General features: G+C 43.0%; 1 protein-coding gene across 3 annotated transcripts in view; it reads right to left on the bottom strand.

The window, feature by feature from the left end:
* Nucleotides 1-22,229, bottom strand: part of PHF19 (PHD finger protein 19) — a 135,052-nt gene that overhangs the window by 59,166 nt on the left and 53,657 nt on the right. For all 3 annotated transcript variants that reach the window (XM_073558959.1, XM_073558971.1, XM_073558962.1), the window contains exons 11-14: nucleotides 21,866-22,033; nucleotides 21,693-21,774; nucleotides 21,454-21,539; nucleotides 20,741-20,836 (exon numbers count right to left, since the gene is read on the bottom strand). In XM_073558959.1, coding sequence (XP_073415060.1) covers nucleotides 20,741-20,836; nucleotides 21,454-21,539; nucleotides 21,693-21,774; nucleotides 21,866-22,033 — 432 coding nt within the window. The remainder of the gene's footprint in view (nucleotides 1-20,740; nucleotides 20,837-21,453; nucleotides 21,540-21,692; nucleotides 21,775-21,865; nucleotides 22,034-22,229) is intronic.

The raw sequence follows: 22,229 nt of genomic DNA, 5'->3' as shown, positions 1-22,229 counted from the left end.
CACATCATTGAGTGGATGGTATAGTAGGCGCATTACATTCCTGTCCCGCCCCATAAGGAAGTGAATACGCTGGCGGTTGCTATGATAAAGCACTGAGTGAGATCCATGACGTTCACAACAGACGCATGCGCACTACCACCCCTATTGGTATATAAATGCTTCTCAAGGCTTTTTCTTTGGTTTATATGTATTATTTGCCGAGAATATCTATATTCTATATTGTACTTACAGCATTATGCATTATAATCAGATTCTACTAAGGATACCATGCATTGTAATCAAATTGGTTTGAATAAAGAATATTATTGTGGCATGTTACTTGCAATGAACCAAATTAAATAATTTTATTTTTAATTTATTTGTAATGTATTTTTTTTGGTTAATTGTAATTATTATTCTCCAGTTCATTTTCCCCTCTTGGTTCATTATTTTCCTTCTTCACAACCCCTTTTTCTATGTTTTGCTTTATATAATTTGTTAATTTCGTTACTGCCATCCAAAACATGACATTGGCCACTCTTATCAATGGAACATGAGGTACGTTCGGTACCATGTGGAACCAACAAGTCCGGTCACCTGACGCCTCAAGTATGACGTATACCAGCTAGCATTGTCAACTAACAAGTATTACCTATAACCGACTAACTGAAAAAAACCCTATTAAAATATAACTTTTATTAAGTACAAAAATAACAATATAAAATTGCACAGATGTCCCCTATTATAAAGCCTAGTAAAAAACGGGCTAATGTATTGCTGGAAAGAGATAAGGTATAGCAGTCAAACCAAATCTAACCAGCTGAATCTGCCAATCCAATCATGTGGTCAGAAAAACCTGAATCATAGCAGTTAAAAACTGCACAATACTATTATAGCCCAAAAAAAGGGGAAATGGACATAAAGAAGATGTATAAAAATTGATAATACGTGCTACCATCTGATAACAATTTCACTCAGCCGATGTGAAGAAAAGAGTAACCTGGCCCCATACAAAATGACTATCTGAACACCTACCTAGGTGCGGAGGTTGGCACCCTAAGAAATACGAGAATGGCGCCCCCGCTCGTGCAATGGCTATCCCTAATCTCCTATATCATCCTATAAGACGACAGATTAGAAATAGAGGGCCAGACGGCCTGTATCCATTTGCTTAGAATATCTTCATGAATGCAGTAAAGTAGATTTATACAATCATATATGCATGTGAGGAAAGGTAGAAAGTCCAGACAGTCTGAATAGATGCATAACACTCACACAAAGTAGAACCAGTTACATATAAATTTGTAGAAAGTTATGCCCTTTCCCAAAACCAATATGCTATGTATATATAAAAATTGTCACATCAAGTACCCAGATAAAAAACTGCCCACTAGACACAATGATGAATCAATAGTAGGTAAATAGGAACGGCTTATCTAATAAACAAAATTGTCAGAAAGCATGAAAGCAAACAAAGACACCACTGAATGTACCAGATTTTCAAGTCTCAGTGTAAATTAGTAGGGGTGCTACAGCCACTCCAGATATCAGATATATATCGTACCCCTAGGTTAAATCACCAGATACTGACAACATTAAGCCCATTCATGGGGAAAAAAAAAAAACAAAAAAGCAAAACAGTACTTATCTGTGAATATATACTCCTTCATAATGATATCCATAAGGTCCATGATAACATCATTCCTCAGATATAGTTCGCACACATTCAACGCGTATCCCCCTACTGCGGGTTCATCAGGAGAGATGCATATTGGTCAGAGCGGTCTGGCAGTGGAGACTAATCCAATTGATGAGGCTAATTTTTTACTAGGCTTTATAATAGGGGACATCTGTGTAATTTTAGATTGTTATTTTTGTACTTAATAAAACTTATATTTTAATAGGGTTTTTTTCAGTTAGTCAGCTAGCATTGTCTCCTCATTGCAACTAGCGACGCGCCACTTCTGGTATCAGGACCGGTGTCATTATCCTGGATCTGATCCCTTGAGCTTGTGGTCAGCTTCTCCTTCTGCCACAGGAGACACACCTTTTCTCTAGGTGTTTGGGTTCTGCTATTCTGGCTGCAGTCTGTCTAGCTTAACATACAGTGAGTATGTAAAGTATTCAGACCCCTTTAAATTTTTCACTTTGTTTCGTTGTAGTCATTTGATAAATTAAAAAAAAGTTCATTTTTTTTCCTTATTAATACACTCTGCACCCCATCTTGACTGAAAAACCCCCCCTGAAATGTATTTAAAAAGAAAAATGGAAATATCATATGGTCATAAGTATTCAGTCCCTTTGCTGAGTATTGAGTAGAAGCACCCTTTTGAGCTAGTACAGCCATGAATCTTCTTAGGAATGACGCAACAAGTTTTTCACACCTGGATTTGGGGATCTTCTGCCATTCTTCCTTGCAGATCCTCTCCAGTTTCGCCAGGTTAGATGGTGAATGTTGGTGGACAGCCATTTTCAGGTCTCTCCAGAGATGCGCAATTGGGTTTAGGTCAGGACTCTGGCTGGGCCAGTCAAAAATAGTCAAAGTTGTTCTGAAGCCATTCCTTTGTTATTTTAGCTGTGTGCTTAGGGTCATTGAAGAGGTTTTCATCCAGGAAATCTCTGTACTTGGCCGCATTCATGTTTCCTTCAATTGCAACCAGCCGTCATGTCCCTGCAGCTGAAAAACACCCCCATAGAATGATGCTGCCACCACGTTTTACTGTTGGGATTGTATTGGGCAGATGATAGCAGTGCCTGGTTTTCTCCACAAATATCGCTTAGAATTATCAACAAAAAGGTCTATCTTTATCTCATCAGACCAGAGAATCTTATTTCTCATAGTCTGGGAGTCCTTCATGTGTTTTTTAGCAAACTCTATGCGGGCTTTCATTGCACTGAGGTTTTGGTAACCTACTTGAGCACCTCACGGTAGTGCCACGCTATACTTCACATTGCACTGAGGAAATGTTTCTGTTCGGCCACTCTGCCATAAAGGCCCGACCGGCGGAGCACTGCAGTGATATTTATTTAGTGAAAATATACATAAGAACAAACACATTTCCCATGTCCATAAACAGGAGTACACTTTGTTATTACATTGGTTTACAAAATTAAAAGCTACAATGTATGAATTAGTAGTGTTCATTCCCATGTCTGGTCACTAACTGTCCTGCAATGTTACAATGTGATGTAGTAATTCCTGTTACAGCTAGGGGGCGCTGTTTGGGCTCCCCAGGACATGCATGCAGGCGTTTCTTTTATTGTGATGGGGAAACAGTGATCGGCAGGGTTGTAAATCGCCGATATGTATCACAGGGGTGGGTGGCACTGTGATGGAAGCCTAGGTGTGTTTTGCTCAGGAGATCTACTGCTGAGGGTTTTTGCTAGACATGGGTAGGTCCAGTCACCTACATACCCACCCAAGGGGGTGTGTATGAACACCCAAGATGAAGCCTGTGTGTGTGTGGCTGTGTGTTCAAGGACCTGCAGTGAGGTCATGACCATGTGACCAGCCCATGTGATCTATACCTCACCTGTGGGTGTCGTTACGAGATATATAATGTGACCAGGGTGGGTCTCATGAGAGAGAGTGCATGGACTTGATTGGTTCGTGTGGAAGGTCCGAAAAGGCCTATATGTTGGAAAGCGTGCTACCTTCCTGAAGAGCACATGGTAAGGCTTTGGACCTGGTGGTCTGTGTGTTGGACAGTTCCAAGTGGGGACAAACGTCCTGAACAGCACACGGAGAGGCAGTGTTTGCAGAGTCAGTGACGGCTCTGCGTGGGGAAGCTACCGCCCGGCTGTGGATCTGGAACTGTTAGGCGGCCTGGTGAGCAAGGCGTTGTCAGGGACGGTGATCCCAGTTCGGCAGCTTCCCTGATAAATGTGCGTGAGAGAGTGAAGCTCTACTATGGATATTAAGGATTCGTCTGTCTGATGCAAGACTCTTTGCCTTGTGTTCCTGTGACATTGGTTTATGAAGGAAATAAACCACAGACTATTTAAGCGAAGGTGTTCCTGTGTGCCTTAAATCTTGCAGCCAAGTGAATGTCCCCCAAAACAAACAGTACATATGGTGGAGAATGCGGGCAACGGTGCAAGAAGCACGTGTGATGTGTTTGATGTTGCTCAGGGGGGTCATCAAGGTGACAAGTGTCTGGCTGTAACTCGGGTTATGAAGTTGCTGTGGATCGGCGGGTCCACGAAGACGGCGCAGCGGAAGAGTGCAGGGCCTTGTGGCAGCAGGAGCAAGTTGCAGCAAGAGGTTCTGCAGCAGCAGGAGCTGCAGTGGTAGCAGCAACGGATTGGAAGCGGCAGCTGGAGGTGCCAGCGGTTTGTGGCTACAGCAGGAGCTGTGGCAGTGCCAGCAGGAGCTGGTGGGGTGTCATAAAAGAACATCAGAGGTCCAGTGCGGGGACAATCTCTTAAAGGGCTAGTACAAGCCCGAGACATGTTCTGTGTGAACTGTACCTGAGAGTACCGTGCAGAGTCCATGGGTTGTACCCCAGGGAGGGGGTAGTGTCCCAAAGGGAGGCGGTAATTTAAACAATGATGGTTGCCAAAAAAGGGGTGGAGTCCCCAAAAGGGGGCGGCATCCCTAAAGGGAGTAGTTGCCCAAAAAGGGGTGGAGTCCCGGGGAATGGTAGTTACACAAAAGGGGGCAGAGCATCCCAAAGTTAAAGGGGTGGCGCAGACAGACTGTTGCCAGGGGCAAGTGTACTATGTGTGTCCAGTCTGCTATATGAACTACCCACCTGGCAAGAGGCTACATGGGTGTGCCCTGCAGATGAACAAGAAGGGAATGTGTGGACTAGTCGATTCTGGGAGCTCAGTGGCGCCCCAGGGATTTGTAATACCCAATAGGAAGCTCGGGGTCACTTGCGTTCATGGGAGCACTAAGGACTATGCAGTGGCCAGGGTGATCCTCGAGATGGTCTGTGGCAGTACAGGACGTCGCTATACTCCCGAATTTATCTTGTCCAGTAATCATAGGCCAGGACTCTAAGCTGTTCTCAGACGTGTGGGAGAATGTAATTCCTTACTGCGGGAGGAGTGAACACTTATTCCTGATGGAGCTGCGTACATGAAGCCAGTAACATCTTCCAACATTGACGGGTCAGACGTCGGGATGACCAGAGGGAAGGGTGCATCGGCCCAACTTACGGACATGATGTCACCTGACGTGTACCACAGTGTAACTGATAATGATGTGGTAGAAAAAAAGAATGGAGCTGACACTTGAACAGAGAGCAACTTGAGCGTTTACCATACTGTGGGGTGTGACACAGGCACCGAGAGTGACTGTGACGTGTTATTGCTGTTAGCAACCACTAGGGCTGAGAACAATGTTTGGCAGACAGAAGCTCAGACGCAGTGGAATGACAGTGCTCCACAAGGTGAAGTCAGGATGACGCTGGAAGTCATACCAGAATGTGTGACCGTTGAAGACGGGGAAGCTCCGGGAGTGGGGTCCAACACCGTTAGAAATGGGGACCGCTGCTTACAGGATGACCGACCGGGTGGTGGTGACTCCCATTCAGACAGTGACGACAGTGGAAAGGAGTGCAGTAAGACTAACTCGGGTATAAATGGCAAGACTTCCTCCCATCGCCGGAAACGTAAAGGGCGAAAAGGGGCTGAACAAATGGCACCCTCTGAGAAGATAAATAAAGAGAAGCTGTCCAATTCGATCGCTATCACCCGACAACTAGAGGGTGAAATTGACAAACTGACCAAGGAAATGTGCACGTGGTAAAAGCGAGCCGACAGTTTTCACCAGGTAGAAACGCACGTACAAAACTTGGAGAGCGCGAAGAGATCTGTCAACAGTTGGCGAAGGACTGTTTGAAGGTGGCGAGTATGGAAGTCGCCAACTCCGCGCAGTTGGAGCGGCTGCGTCACCTGGAGTCCGAGCTTTCGGCAGTCAAGGCTCGGTTTGAAGAGAAGGAAGCACAGGAGTTCCAGGACCTCGCTAAAAAGTGGTCTTGTGAGAAGCATATGTATCACCGGGGTGGGTGGCACTGTGATGGAAGCCTGGGTGTGTTTTGCTCAGCAGATCTACTGCTGAGGGTTTTTTGCTATACATTGAGAGGCTTCCAGGTGGTTTGGAGAGATGGGTGCGTCCAGTCACCAATAAACCCACCCAAGGTTGTGTGTCTGAACACCCAAGATGAACCCAGTGTGTGTGGCTGTGTGTTCAAGGATTATTAATTGAGATGTAGGGGCTGTATACAACATGCGTACCTATTTGGTCAATTTAGGACCTAATGCATATTTCTGGAGGCATGCGAACAAGAAGGGCCACTCCACCGAGTCAAAAGCCTTAGCTGCATCAAATGATGCCAAGGCCCACTCATTATCTTGTATCAGTGAGCTATATTGTACAATGGTCTGCACCCTTTTAATATTAAATGTGATATTTTTTCCTGGCATGAATCCAGTCTCATCTGGATGTATAACTTTGAGGATGACTATTAAGTCTAGTGGCTAGGATTTTTGTGAATATCTTATACTGTAATCTACATTTAGTCATTGTGGAACTTTCTCCCATCTCCCTACTGCATCTGTGGAGCTCCGCCACAGTGATCTTGGAATTCTTCTTTACCTCTCTCACGATTGCTCAGTTTGGCTAGACGGCCAGGTTTAGGAAGATTTCTGGTGGTCCCAAACTTCTTCCAATTAAGGATTATGGAGGCCACTATGCTCTTAGGAACCTTGAGTACTGCAGAAATTATTCTGTAACCTTGGCCAGATCTGTGTCTTGCCACAATTCTGTCTCTGAGCTTCTTGGCCAGTTCCTTTGACCTCATGATACTCATTTGGTCTGACATGCACTGTGAGCTGTGATGTCTTATATAGACAGGTATGTGCCTTTCCAAATCCAGTCCTACCAGTTTAATTAAACACAATGAAGGAGTAGAAAAATCCCAAGGAGGATCACAAGGAAATAGCATGTGACTTAAAAGGGTCTGAATACTTATGACCATGTGATATTTCGATTTTTCTTTTTTAATAAATTTGCTAAAATTTCTACATTTCAGTTTTTTTCAGTCAAAATGGGCCCCCTGATGAAGGAGTAACCCTCCGAAACGATCGTTGGGGTGGATTGCTGACTGCTGGAGCCTCTGCCTGCCATTTCATTAGGTAATTTATGCTTCCTCTCTTATTACTATGCTTCTTAGGCATCATATATCTGTCTAACCATGGTGAATGGTCACCTGCTACCTGATAATGATCTGTGTATCTAGCTGTTTACTTGATGGATGGAGCTGGTATAGAGATATATATCTACATATACAGTTTGGCGGTCTATTCTTAATTGCCATACATTGCCATGCACTATATGCACTCTGTGATAATTTAGTAACTTTATGTATGCCTTGTTACTGCATAGGTTCTGGTTGGACAGCAATCCTTTTTTATCCATGCGGTTTCGCACTTTATTGCCCACTCCCCCCAATTTGTATCTGGATGTGTCTTAATTAAAATAAAAACTTTTTTGACTTTACTCTGGACTTATAGTTGCTTTTTTGGAGCTCTGATCAGTTTTATCCTCACTAAGATGCAAGGGAGGGACAAAGCAGACTACTCTGGCGATGTAATTAATGTCCTAACGCTTATCTAATACTGGGATCCTACATTCATATACGTGGAGGGTAAGTATTGAATACTTCCCCCTTCTATCGGATTTAGCTTTGATTCGCACTCCATGTTGCGCTGCTGAATATATTTATTAACATTATTGTAAGGTCCGATCATATGTTGGGTACGAGACCTATACTAGGTATTATATATCATGTATCCCCATATATAAATTATGTCTGTAGACTTGCTTCATATTCTTTAAAACAGTGAGGGTGATAACCTGGATAAATTTAATAATTAATAAAGCAATATAATAAAGTATAATAAAATACAAATTGGAACCACCCCTCTGAAACAGTGGATGGCAGACCATCCGGGAAAAGTGACTATGCACACTGAATATGGGGGAAAAGACCGGCAAGGTGACAAATGGATGTAAATAAAATATATGCAACAACACGCAAAAATAATTAAAATACCCTTTATTAAAATATGGGTGTACACATTAGACAATAAAAAAGAAAGGCATCACAAATGTATACATGGTATAATAATGTGATATGCTATAGCATAGAGCTTAATAAATAACCATGTAAAAACAGGCTCAATAATAAACAGGTAATAGTTGTATATTTGTATAGAAACCCCCAAAGAATTGAATAAAGTGGTAAAGAGAAAAAGAAAAAATAAAAATAATTAAAAAAGGTGAAAAATAATAAAAAATATGAAAAATATTTAATAATGCACAAATGATGTGACAAAAAATGTCAATGCATGGCAAAAATATGTGGAAAAACGAGTGCACAATGGATAAGGAATGCCGAAATGTGTCCAACAGAGACCACACTGGATGCGTGGAAACCACAAAGTGAGGATCAGGGAATAAAACAACTACCTGGTGAGCCGTTAATGGTGCCTGTAACGCGCCCCGACGCGCGTTTCGGAATAAGTTCCCCCTGACGAAGGAAACTTATTCCGAAACGCTCGTCGGGGCGCGTTACAGGCACCATTAACGGCTCTCCAGGTAGTTGTTTTATTCCCTGATCCTCACTTTGTGGTTTCCACGCATCCAGTGTGGTCTCTGTTGGACACATTTGGCATTCCTTATCCATTGTGCACTCGTTTTTGCACATATTTTGTCATGCATTGACATTTTTTGTCACATCATTTGTGCATTATTAAATATTTTTCATATTTTTTATTATTTTTCACCTTTTTTAATTATTTTTATTTTTTCTTTTTCTCTTTACCACTTTATTCAATTCTTTGGGGGTTTCTATACAAATATACAACTATTACCTGTTTATTATTGAGCCTGTTTTTACATGGTTATTTATTAAGCTCTATGCTATAGCATATCACATTATTATACCATGTATACATTTGTGATGCCTTTCTTTTTTATTGTCTAATGTGTACACCCATATTTTAATAAAGGGTATTTTAATTATTTTTGCGTGTTGTTGCATATATTTTATTTACATCCATTTGTCACCTTGCCGGTTTTTTCCCCCATATTCAGTGTGCATAGTTACTTGCTTCATATTCTGATGATCTCATATTTTTTCCTTCTAACAAGCTTCGATATAAATTTTGAACAGTATATGAAATTTAAAGAGCCAGATTGAATTTATATGAATTGCATTCATGTAAATATCTGCTAAACTGCATTGTATTTTTTCTTTTTCCTTTCTTTATTTGCTATGACACATTACTTATATATATATATATATATATATATATATATATATATATATATATATATATATATATACACACACACACACACTTTATATATCTGTTTTTAGTGTATATATGATGGTCAATGAGACCGAAATGTGAAAATGCTTAGCTGCTTACCGGTAGCAGTGTTTTACGGAGCCCATGACAGCACCACGAGAGAGGGGATCCACCCCTCAGGGACAGGAAACCGACAGACATTAAAGGGCAGCACCTCTCTCCCGCATCACTTGGACTACAGAGCATTAGAGGACCTCCCGAATTAGTAGCAAAAATATACATTTTAAACTAAGTACAATTTTCACACGTGCTTAAGCTTCAAGCCCAGAAGAGTGCTCACTCACACGTGAAAGGGAGGGAATGTAACTGTGCTGTCATGGGCTCCGAAAAACACCACTACCGGTAAGTAGCTAAGCATCTATTCGGTCTCCCATGATAGCACCACGAGAGAATTACAGAGATGTAAAGAATCTAGGGAGGGACTACTGCCTCAAGCACCCTTCTCCTAAATGTGAGATCAGAAGAGCCACCCAAATCCAGTCTATCATGTTTGAAAAACGTGGATGGAGAAGACCATGTGGCCGCCTTAGATATGTCCTCAATCGACACCTCCGACCTCTCCGCCCAAGATGTCGCCACAGCTCGGGTGGGTGGAGTGGGCCTTTAAGCCCTTCGGAACTGCAGGGCCGCTTGCTGTGTATGCCAAGGAAATTGCCTCCCTAATCCACCTGGCTAAAGTATTTTTGGAGATTCTAAGCCCCATCCTAACCCCCTGAAAAGACACAAATGAAGAGTTTTCCTTCTTCCAAGGGTCGGTTACTGAAATATAAGTAAGAAGACACCACCTAACATCTAATGAATGGAGTTTTCTTTCCTTTTGATTGGCCGGGTTACAGAAAAAGGAAGGAAGGACTATTTCCTGCAGTCTGTGGAATTTGGAAGCAACTTTTGGCAGATCCAGCTTCAACACAACTCTATCGTCCCTAAACTGGGTATATGGAGGCTGTCTAGATAGGGCCTGCATAGCGCTAAACCTCCGAGCCAATGTCAGCGCAACCAAAAGGGCTGCCTTGAGAGATAGAATTTTTATCGTGGCTACCTCAATAGGTTCGAATGGAGCCTCCGTCAATGCTGTCAGCACTAGGTTCAAATCCCATGGTACCAAGCTCTGCTTAAGGATGGGCCTAGATCTAGTTACTGCTCTAATAAACCTGGATACCCAGTACTTGCCTGCTAGATCACACTTATACAGGTCTCCTAATCAGGGCTGTGGAGTCGGTAAGACACAGTTGCGACTCCGACTCCTGGATTTTATCAGGCTCTGACTCCGACTCCGGCTCCGATTCCGGCTCCGACTCCTTCATAAATGGCCAATTCATAACAACAAATTTACTGTTGTAAAATATTAAACATCGTGCTTATTCAGTTTCTCACCATCATATAAGTAATCAGACCACTTAGAGCAAAAACTACATTTATTAGAATACAATTAGAATATAGCAAATAACTTTTATAAACTTTTCTAAACTGTAAGTAAATATGCAATAAACACTTTTATGCAGTTAATAAGAAGAAATCTATAAATTTGTCCTCAGAAAAAGTATTGCCTCTGTCAGATCCTCCTTCATGGATGCCCTCAAATCTGATCTAATTATTTTGAGAGCAGAGAACAACCTCTCTACACTAACTTGTGTTGGTGGCAAAGCAGTAACCACTCGGGCAACATCTCTGACAATGTCAGGATACAGAGGAATCGCTTGTTGCACTGTTATTTTTGATGAACGGTCAAATTTCTCAATTTCTTTTAGTGCACATGAAAAATTCTGCTGAAATGTACTGGCTGTGTTCCTTGATGGGGATGACTCTTCTTCTATGCGGGAATGCTTTGCACGGTCCTTGTGATCCAAATATTTTTCGAAATTAAATTCTTCATTAGTTGATGATGAGGGTGAAGATGTGGCAGGACGACCAAATTCTTCTTGTTCCTCCTGACTGTTCTGCAACCCTTTCATCCTTACTGCTATTTCAAACAGAGCTTCTTTTCCTTTACTTAGCTGTTGATCATCTAGAAGAATCCGATGCATTGGGTCTACATAAACAGCTGCCAAAAGAATGTTATTTTGTAATAGTAGCTCCTCTCTCCGTTTCATTGATGTAGCAATGCCACTTGCAATTAACCCTCCTCTTTGGGACAGGCGAAACATCAGGTTCTTCCACTCCTTTAAGAAAATACCTGGAGTTAAGTCCTCTGCTTGTAATTTTTTAGTCACTGTAAATGGGTGCTCTAGCAATTTTTCCAGCTCAGTCACCTGATTCCACTGACTTTCATTTAGCGTCAGTTGAGGGTTAGCCATGTCTACAAGAAAGGTTTTCAGTTCAACCAAGCGCTGAATCATTAAGTAAGTACTGCCCCATCGTGTGGCTTGATCAATAATTGCCCCTTTTCCAGCACGTCTCTTCAAAATTGAGTCAACTTTAGGGGTTCTGACAACAGTAGCCAATTTTCTCACCTTGCCAATCAGTGCAGCAGCATGTCCTTCTTGCAGACTGTCTCTTATAGCCAGCTGTAGCGTATGCACAACACAGCACATGTGATGAATGAAAGAACATATTGACACAGTTTCAACAAGATCATCTAAACTATCATGTTGCTGTTCATCTGAAGCAACTACAGTTTGCTCCTCAGTTACAATACTGTGTTCCTCTATTTCAAACATTTCTGTGTCTGTGGACCCAGAATGTTCTTCTAGCTGCTGGTCACCATCATTACTCTCATTAGCTTAATAGTACTTATCATATTTGAAGCATTGTCAGTTACGACAGAAAGAACTTGCTCTTTTTTAAGTTCATAGTCTTGCAGAACCTTTTCCACCAAGACCTGGAGAAACTCACTGGTGTGATGAGCTTTGGTGTCTTTTACTGCCAATGTCTTGGTAACTATTTCATTTTTGTCACAAACAAATCGGACATTGATGGCAAAATAGTTCACTCTGTGACGTGTGCAGGCATCCATTTTAAGAAACAGAAAGCGTCCCTTGAGAGTTTTTTTTAAGTTCTTCCTTTTGTTTAAAAGCTTCTTCGATTACTAATTTTCTAATACTCTCTCTCTCCAGAGAAACACCAAGCTTGCGGGCCATTTCCCCATTCAGACACATAAAAGCTGGTCGTGAAAATAATGAAATAGGCACACTATCCTTTACAACAAGCTCTATGATCTGTTTTTTAAATGTGTCTACTGTCATTGTCACAGTAACTTTGTTACTGACAAAATATCTTGCAACTGATGGCTGCAAAGTTCTCTGCTCCTTTGTTTGGCTGGAAGAGCTGGGCACTGGTTCATTGGTTTGGATGCAGTCTTTCTCATCCACTGCTTTCAGTACTTCTGGATGAAAGCGCTGTAAATGTCTCTTTAGATTAGAACCTCTGGTAGGAGCATTTTTATCTTTGCCTGAATATGCACTCATCTTGGCTTCACAGCATTTGTTTTCGTCTGGATCATTTGTCATACACTGACAGACATAATGTTTTCTATCTTGAGTGATGGTGAAATGTTCAAATACAGCTGATTTAATGTGATGCTTCTTTGACATTCTCAGGTTTTTAATTCTGCATTCACAATCCAAATGACAATTGTTTTTCCTAAAAACAATTGTACAAAATTATTGCCAGGTCGTACAACTGATATAGTGGTCAGTAATACTGTTATTATTCCTCATGTACTCACAGTTAACTGATGCAAAGTTTGTTGAAAGGATAATACTTCTTACAGTCTTCCTCTTCTGAGTAGCAGGCAGCTGTGAGATGCTTGGAAGACGCACACCTAGTATGATCTAGTCTAGAGGAGGAGCTTTACTACTAAGAATTTGCAACACATTTTCACTTTCAGTTTCATACATTGTAAGTAAGGGGGTTGGGGCAGCATGAGGTTAACCAAGTATAAGATTAGATAAGGGCAGTGGAGAACAGTGACACACAAGAAGTAAGAAATGTCTCTATCTCCAGCAGAACTGCTTATCACTGTTGTTCATAGTTTGATAGAACATATATATTTGAGTAACATTTATAAAATTCATATGAAAGTTCAATTATGAAATATTAATACTTTTTTTTAAAGCTGGAGTCGGAGTCGGTACATTTCTACCGACTCCAACCAAAACTAACTTCGACTCTGACTCCGACTCCACAGCCCTGCTCCTAATGTGGGCCATCTATAGGGATACACCTAAATAAAATGGAAATGGTTGGTGATATCAACTTCCTGTTTATGGCACATTAGTATATGGGAGGGGGTAACTTTTAAAGATGGGTGGTGACCATGGCGGCCATTTGGAATCCAGCTTTATTTTTTTCAATGGGAAGAGGGTCATGTGACACATTAAACTTATTGAGAATATCACAAGAAAACCAATGATGTGCTTGATTTTAACATAACTTTATTCTTTCATGGGTTATTTACAAGTTTATGACCACTTATAAAATGTGTTCAAAGTGCTGCCCATTGTATTGGATTGTCAATGCAACCCTCTGCTCCCACTCTTGACAAACTGATGGCAACACCGCAGAAGAAATGCTAGCACAGGCTTCCAGTATCCGTTGTTTCAGATGCTGCACATCTCGTATCTTTACAGCAAAGATAATTGCCTTCAGATGACCCCAAACATAAAAAAGTCTAAGGGGGTTAGATCAGGAGACCTTGGTGGCCATTCAACTGGCTCACGACGATCAATCCACTTTCCAGGTAACTGTTCATGTAGGAATGCTCGGACCGGACACCCATAATTGATGGTATGGTGTGGCATATGGGGTAAAAAGATAGTGGGGCCATTCTTCATCAATAGAAACCTCAATGCCACTGGAGATCTGAAATTGCTAAATGATGATGTGTTGCCCTCTTTATGCACTGAAGATGGCATGTTCCCAGAGATCTTTTAGCAAGATGGTGCACCACCACATTATAGGTGTCAGGTCCGAGCATCCCTACAAGGAATCTGACCCCCTTAGACTAGCATTTCTTTTGCGGTGTTGCCATCAATGTGTCAAGAGTGGGAGAAGAGGGTTGCAGTGACAATCCAACACAATGAACAGCACTTTGAACTCATTTTATAAGGGGTCATAAACTTGTAAATAACTCATGATAAAATAAAGTTATGTTAAAACCAAGCACACCATTGTTTTTCTTGTGAAATTCTCAATAAGTTTGATGTGTCACATGACCCTCTTCCCATTGGAAAAAATAAAGTTGGATCCAAAATGGCCGCCATGGTCACCACCCATCTTGAGAAATTTTCCCCCTCCCATATACTAATGTGCTACAAACAGGAAGTTGATATCACCAACCATTCCCATTTTATTTCTGTGTATCCATATAAATGGCCCACCCTGTAGACACCTGAACTTTAAGAGTGCTCGTGGCCAGACTCATCTCCTCTGTAGGAATTGCAACACCTGGTTTATCTTAACTTTTCCCCCAATCTCCGCCCCCGAGACTGACAGGAACTTTTTCCAGGTTCTGGCCTATATTCTAATTGTGGATGCCTTCCTACTTTTTTTTTAGCAAAGTTTGTACTAAGCTCCCCGAAAACTCTTTCTCCCTTAGCAGTGCCCTCTCAAACTCCATGCCGTCAGAAGTAGGTTGGACACTTGTGGATGGAAGATCAGTCCCTGTGATAGGAGATCTGGGAGCTCCGGGAGAACCCATGGGATGGTGACGGACATCTTTCTCAGCCAGGGAAACCATGGTCTTCTGGGCCAGAATGGAGCTATCAGAATCACAGATGCCTTGTCTTCCCATATCTTCCTCAGAACTAAAGGAAGGCCAACAGGGGGGAATCCTGGAACCCTGCAAGTATGGGAATGTGATAGTAGGCGTCCTTGAGATCTAATACTACCATGAAGCAATCTTTAACCCCTTCATGACCCAGCCTATATTGACCCTAATGACATGGCCATTTTTTGCAATTCTGACCAGTGTCCCTTTATGAGGTAATAACTCTGGAACGCTTCAACGGATCCTAGCGATTCTGAGATTGCTTTTTCATGACATATGGGGCTTCACGTTAGTGGTAAATTTAGGTCGATAATTTTTGCGTTTATTTGTGAGAAAAAATGGAAAATTGGCAAAAAATTAGAAAATTTCGCAATTTTCACATTTCGAATTTTTATTCTGTTAAACCAGAGAGTTATGTGACACAAAATAGTTAATAAATAACATTTCCCATATGTCTACTTTACATCAGCACAATTTTGGAAACAAAAACATTTATTTTAGGGACCACCTCACATTTGAAGTCATTTTGAGGGGTCTATATGGCGGAAAATACCCAGAAGTGACACCATTCTAAATACTGCACCCCTCAAGCTACTCAAAACTACATTCACGAAGATTATTAACCCTTCAGGTGCTTCACAGGGACTAAAGCAACGTGGAAGGAAAAAAATGGACATTTTAATTTTTCCAACAAAAATTTTCTTTTAGCATCAATTTTTTCATTTTCACATGGGCAACAGGATAAAATGGATCCTAAAATTTGTTGGGCAATTTCTCCTGAGTACACCGATACCTCATATGTGGTCATAAACCACTGTTTGGGCACACGGCAGGGCCCGGAAGGGAAGGAGCACCATTTGACTTTTTCAATGGAAAATTAGCTCCAATCGTTAGCGGACACCATGTCGTGTTTGGAGAGCCCCTGTGTAGCTAAACATTGGAGCTCCCCCACAAGTGACCCCATTTTGGAAACTAGACCCCCCCAAGGAACTTATCTAGATGTGTGGTGGGAACTCTGAACCCCCAAGTGCTTCACAGAAGTTTATAAAGCAGAGCAGTGAAAATAAAAAAATCATTTTTTTTCCTCAAAAATCATTTTTTAGCCTGCTATTTTTCATTTTTACAAGGCTAACAGGAGAAATTGGAGTACAAAAGTTGTTGTGCAATTTGTCCTGAGTACACCGATACCCCATATGTGGGGGAGAACCACTGTTTGGGCGCATGGGAGAGCTCAGAAGTGAAGGAGCACGATTTTGGAATGCAGACTCTGATGGAATGTTCTGCGGGCATCATGTTGCATTTGCAGAGCCCCTGATGTGCCTAAACGGTAGAAACCCCCCACAAGTGACCCCATTTTGGAAACTAGACCCCCCAAGGAACTTCTCTAGATGTGTGGTGAGCACTTTGAACCCCCAAGTGCTTCACAGAAGTTTATAAACGCAGAGCCATGAAAATAAAAAAATCATTTTTTTCCCTCAAAAATGATTTTTTAGCCCGCTATTTTGTATGTTCACAAGGGTAACAGGATAAATTGGACACCTAAAGTTGTTGTTCAGTTTGTCCTGAGTACACTGGTACCTCATATGTGGGGGGAACCACTGTTTGGGCGCACGGCAGGGCTCAGAAGGGAAGGAGCGCCATTTGACTTTTTGAATGGAAAATTAGCTCCAATCGTTAGCGGACACCATGTCGTGTTTGGAGAGCCCCTGTGTGCCTAAACTTTGGAGCTCCCCCACAAATGACCCCATTTTGGAAACTAGACCCTCTAAGGAACTTATCTAAATGCATAGTGAGCACTTTGAACCCCCAGGTGCTTCACAGAAGTGTATAACGCAGAGCTGTGAAAATAAAAAATCATTTTTTCCATCAAAAAATCATTTTTTTAGCCCACAATATATTTTTCAAGGGTAACAGGATAAATTGGACCCCAAAAGTTGTTGTACAGTTTGTCCTGAGCATGCTGGTACCCCATGTGTGGGGGGGAACCACTGTTCGGGCACACGTTGGGGCTCGGAAGGGAAGTAGTGACATTTTGAAATATTGATGGAATGGTCTGCGGGCGTCATGTTACGTTTTGCAGAACCTCTGATGTGCCTAAACAGTGGAAACCCCCCACAAGTGACCCCATTTTGGAAACTAGACCACCCAAGGAACTTATCTAAATGCATAGTGAGCACTTTGAACCCCCAGGTGCTTCACAGAAGTGTATAACGCAGAGCTGTGAAAATAAAAAATCATTTTTTCCATCAAAAAATCATTTTTTTAGCCCACAATATATTTTTCAAGGGTAACAGGATAAATTGGACCCCAAAAGTTGTTGTACAGTTTGTCCTGAGCATGCTGGTACCCCATATGTGGGGGGGAACCACTGTTCGGGCACACGTTGGGGCTCGGAAGGGAAGTAGTGACATTTTGAAATATTGATGGAATGGTCTGCGGGCGTCATGTTACGTTTTGCAGAACCTCTGATGTGCCTAAACAGTGGAAACCCCCCACAAGTGACCCAATTTTGGAAAATAGACCACCCAAGGAACTTATCTAAATGCATAGTGAGCACTTTGAACCCCCAGGTGCTTCACAGAAGTGTATAACGCAGAGCTGTGAAAATAAAAAATCATTTTTTCCATCAAAAAATCATTTTTTTAGCCCACAATATATTTTTCAAGGGTAACAGGATAAATTGGACCCCAAAAGTTGTTGTACAGTTTGTCCTGAGCATGCTGGTACCCCATATGTGGGGGGGAACCACTGTTCGGGCACACGTTGGGGCTCGGAAGGGAAGTAGTGACATTTTGAAATATTGATGGAATGGTCTGCGGGCGTCATGTTACGTTTTGCAGAACCTCTGATGTGCCTAAACAGTGGAAACCCCCCACAAGTGACCCCATTTTGGAAACTAGACCACCCAAGGAACTTATCTAGATGTGTGGTGAGCACTTTGAACCCCCAAGTGCTTCACAGAAGTTTATAACGCAGAGTAGTGAAAATAAAAAATGATTTTTTTTTCCACAAAAATCATTTTTTTTTAGCCCCCAATTTTTTATTTTCTCAAGGGTAACAGGAGAAATTAGACCCCCAAAGTTGTTGTGCAATTTTTCCTGAGTACGCCGATACCCCATATGTTGGGGTAAACCACTGTTTGCGCACACGTCGGGGCACGAAATGGAGGGAGCGCTGTTTGACTTTTTGAACGCAAAATTGGCTGGAATAAATCGTGGTGCCATGTCGCGTTCGGAGACCCCGTGATGTGCCTAAACAATCGAAACCCCTCAATTCTAACTCCAACCCTAACCACAACCCCAACACACTCCTAACCCTAATCCCAACTCTAACCCTAACCACAAGCCTAAACCTAATCCCAACCCACCCCTAACCCTAATCTTAACTCTAATTCCAACCCTAACCCTAATTCTAACCCTATTTCTAACCCTAATTCCAACCCTAACCCTAATTCCAACCCTATTTCTAACCCTAATTCCAACCCTAATTCTAACCCTAATGGAAAAATAAAAATATATTTTTTTTTTATTTTATTATGTGTGCTTACCTATGGGGTGACAAACGGGGGGGTGTATTTACCTTTTTTTTCCATTTTGATCACTGTGAGAGTTTATCACAGTGATCAAAATGAAAAATGAATAGGCAGCCGGCAAATTTCCAAGATGGCGGCGCCCATGATCCGGGACGGCGGGACCCCGGAAGCCACAGCAGGACACCGGAGGTACTGGGGGGGGTCAGGGGGGTGATCGGAAGGTGGGGGGGAGCTGAGGGAAGCAGAGGGGGATCAGATGATGACGGTGGCGACCGATCGCCCCCATCTGTCGGTGGCCCATCGCCCCCGCCAGTCGGTGTGGGGTGGGGGTGGGGGGTCGGGTTTCACTTTTAACAGCCAATCAGAGCGATCGTAGGCACGTGGGGGCTAAGCCACGCCCCCTGGGGTAAACTCTAAGGTGTCCTCTGTGTGCGGGTCGGGTGACCTTTCAGTGACCCCGGTCACCTGTCCCGCAGGGGGGCAATCAATTCATGACGCCACATAGGAGTCATGGGTCGTATTGGCACGACTTTTCATGACGCCTATGTGGCGTCAAAGGTCGGGAAGGGGTTAAAGAGTAGTTTTATTACTGACCTCACCGACTCCATTTTAAAGGATCGGACCAAAAGGAATGTCTGGTTTCTTAATCAGGAAGAGGGAGGAATAGATCCCCTTACCTCTCTCTGACGCAGGAACGTCTATCAAGACTGCTTCCTGTCGTAGATCCTGGACCTTGGTATCACGAAGTGACTGTCCTAGCGTGATACGATTGGTCGGTCACCAAAGGGCAAAACATACAAAGGAACACCAGGGACACAAAAGCAGCGGTAGGCCCTGTCGATAGGGAATGGACACCTCCTGCACAAACCCAAAGATGTGCCCTGATCTCCCTATCGTTCCTAGAAAGCCTCTTTCACCCTGCTGCCGACCAGGATACCTAAACCCTCACTTGCTCTGCCCCTATCCCTAAGTAGAATATTGGCGGGTGGGAACACTGGTCCCACTGCTGCACTAAGACAACACAAGGTAAGGTAAGACAGACACCAAAAGGGACAGAGTAATAAAAATACAACACTCAGCTTTCTCTGCTGCAATGCACCGCACAGCAGAGTAAAGCAGCAGATCACAGCATTCAGCTGAAACACCTCTGCACCAAAAAGCTCATGTCTCCAGCTTGGTTGGTCTCCACAAGGACCTGTATAACCAACAGTCAACTGATGCATCAGGTGACCTTTTAAGGATGGTGGGAGTGGTCACCATATCAGCAGAACTAGCAGCAGTGCAATTACACCAGCAGGCCAGCGGTGGGGGGAACTGACATTAACGCCCAATGGCCTGAAAGAAAAAAGTTTTAGCATGAAAAGCCACATCTGCCACAGATCCAAAAATGGATCGTGACACTCGGACTCCAACGCCTGTTGTTCTGCTGATGAAGAACGAGTGGAAATTAACATAAATTTGTTGTGAGGTTTTTCTCGGAGCTCAAACTTAAGACCTGTGCTGATGACATCATGTATTCACACACTGTCCGAAATTTCTGACCAGGCCGGGTAGAAAGCTGAAAGCCTCCCCCCCTCACCTGGGCGGGCAGTCATTGGGGTGGTTTCCTGCAATCCTGGGAGTAGCCGAACATATAACCTCTACCTTTCTTTTTGTTGCTGTCCCATCTAGTTTTATCCCTAGATGACCTCCTATGGCTGGACCACCTCCTACTAAAGTCACGCCTGTGTGAAGGACCCGTTAAACTAGGGAACTTTTTCTTGCTGTCCCTTGCTTGTCTATGAGAGTGCTCCATACTCGACTGTCACTGTTGGTGCTTTAAAGTTTGAATGGAGGGTGAGCGGACAAGTGAGACTGACGATCTATTTAATCATAGGACAGAAGTCCCCGATTCTGGTGATCAGTGGGCGTCTCAGCTGTGAGACCCTCATCAATCTGGTAGTTATCGCCTATTCTATGAGGAAGCAATAACTTACAGTTTAAAGTTTGTCAACATTGCATAAAATTGTATCAAACCCTCAGCTCTGAGATGTGCTAGGTCTGTGTAGTGTGTAGATGTCAGCAGCGTGGCACAATATCCTTTACAATTTTGGACACAAGGACCTATTCTCCCAAACCAAATGCCTGGCACCACTTACTGCGACTCAAAGGAAAGACTGGTAGAGGCCGATCCGGATGAGCTGCCGGCATCAATAGAGTCCAGATCCGACGGGAAATTCTGTCCAGAACTGGTGCTAAAACGAAAAATTATCACTAGGAAGTGGAGAGCCTGAAAATGCATCACAAGGTAGAGAGGAGTGTGGCGCAGGATAGGCAGTGAGATACGTTGAAGGACACATGTGTTGGCACCAACTGACCAATTCCAGCAGAATAGTGACTGCAGCTGAGGAGGTGACTACAGGATAAGACCTGTTGTAACAACAGAATGGTGACTGCAGCTCTGAAGGTGACTGGAGCTAGGCATGTCATGTATCTGCTTCACTACTCGCCATTATATATCTAGATATAACGTATTAGCAAAGACTGTGTGTACCTGCGGTAACATGCGGCTGGATGTGGCTCCTCATCACTAGCCAAATATGAGAACATATCCATCAGTACATTCCCTATTAGGCTGCAGTCACACTTGCGAGAAACTTGCACGAGTGTCGCATCTCAATACCCGACACAGCCACCGGCACTCGGACCGGAGAGCTCAGCTGCATAGAAATACATGCAGAAGCAAACTCCGGTCCCGACTGCTGGCAGCAGTGCCGTGTATTGAGACGTGAGACTCGTGCGAGGTTCTCACAAGTGTGACCCCGGCCTCAGTGATATTCTCTGATGCTCAGGACAAGGACACTGAATTTACCTCTTCAAGCTTTGAATCTCGTCCAGCGTAAAATCAAAAATGCTTGCCAAATGGTGGTTGGTACTCCAGGCTGAGGTGAAGTCACTCTGTAATGTCAGGAGGGAAAGGATTCTCATCATAAAGGCAATATGAGTAGGACGATATGGAGGGACAGGCAGCAATGATTAAGTAAGGATAACAAGGTAATAATGATGAGAGGAACGGTCTCTCAAAGTGCGCCATTGCATAAAATTACTGACACTGGGAATGGCATCTTCCAGGAGGAACTGGGCCTGTTTCCTGCGGATTCCTCTTCTCTTCTGTCGCTCTCGGGGCAGGAGGCTGCAGGAGACAAGGTGATGGATGGGTAATACAAGAGACGATGGTGCTGCCATGATGACACCACACATTGTGATCATGTTCACAGTCATACCTGTCTTTGTACTTGCTTCGACCCTTCTTCTTGATATCCCCCCCTGATCGGTTCTCTGTCTGACAAAGAAGTTTGTCTGGTAGGAGCTTGCTAGGAGGACTTGGCGGCACACGGATACGTAAACGGAAGATGCATTTTTTTCGCTTTATTTCTTTGCCACAAAGAAACCTGAAATATAAAAAAAATAATTAAGAACTGTACAGGAGAAATCCTGAAACAATTAAGGGGCAGCATCTCCCGTGAGGAGAGAGCTGCCACCCAAGTCCCTGCTGTTCCTCCAAAGCAAGAAGCAATTCAGTGAATACAACATAATAATCTCTAGGAGGGGAGAGAAGAGTCTGCAGAGGTCTCAGACATCAGATGC

This window comes from Dendrobates tinctorius, unplaced genomic scaffold (genome assembly GCF_039654945.1).
Source record: "Dendrobates tinctorius isolate UK_male_01 unplaced genomic scaffold, ASM3965494v1 ptg000013l, whole genome shotgun sequence".
NCBI lineage: Eukaryota > Metazoa > Chordata > Amphibia > Anura > Dendrobatidae > Dendrobates > Dendrobates tinctorius.
This window is presented reverse-complemented; position numbering and strand designations above follow the sequence as displayed.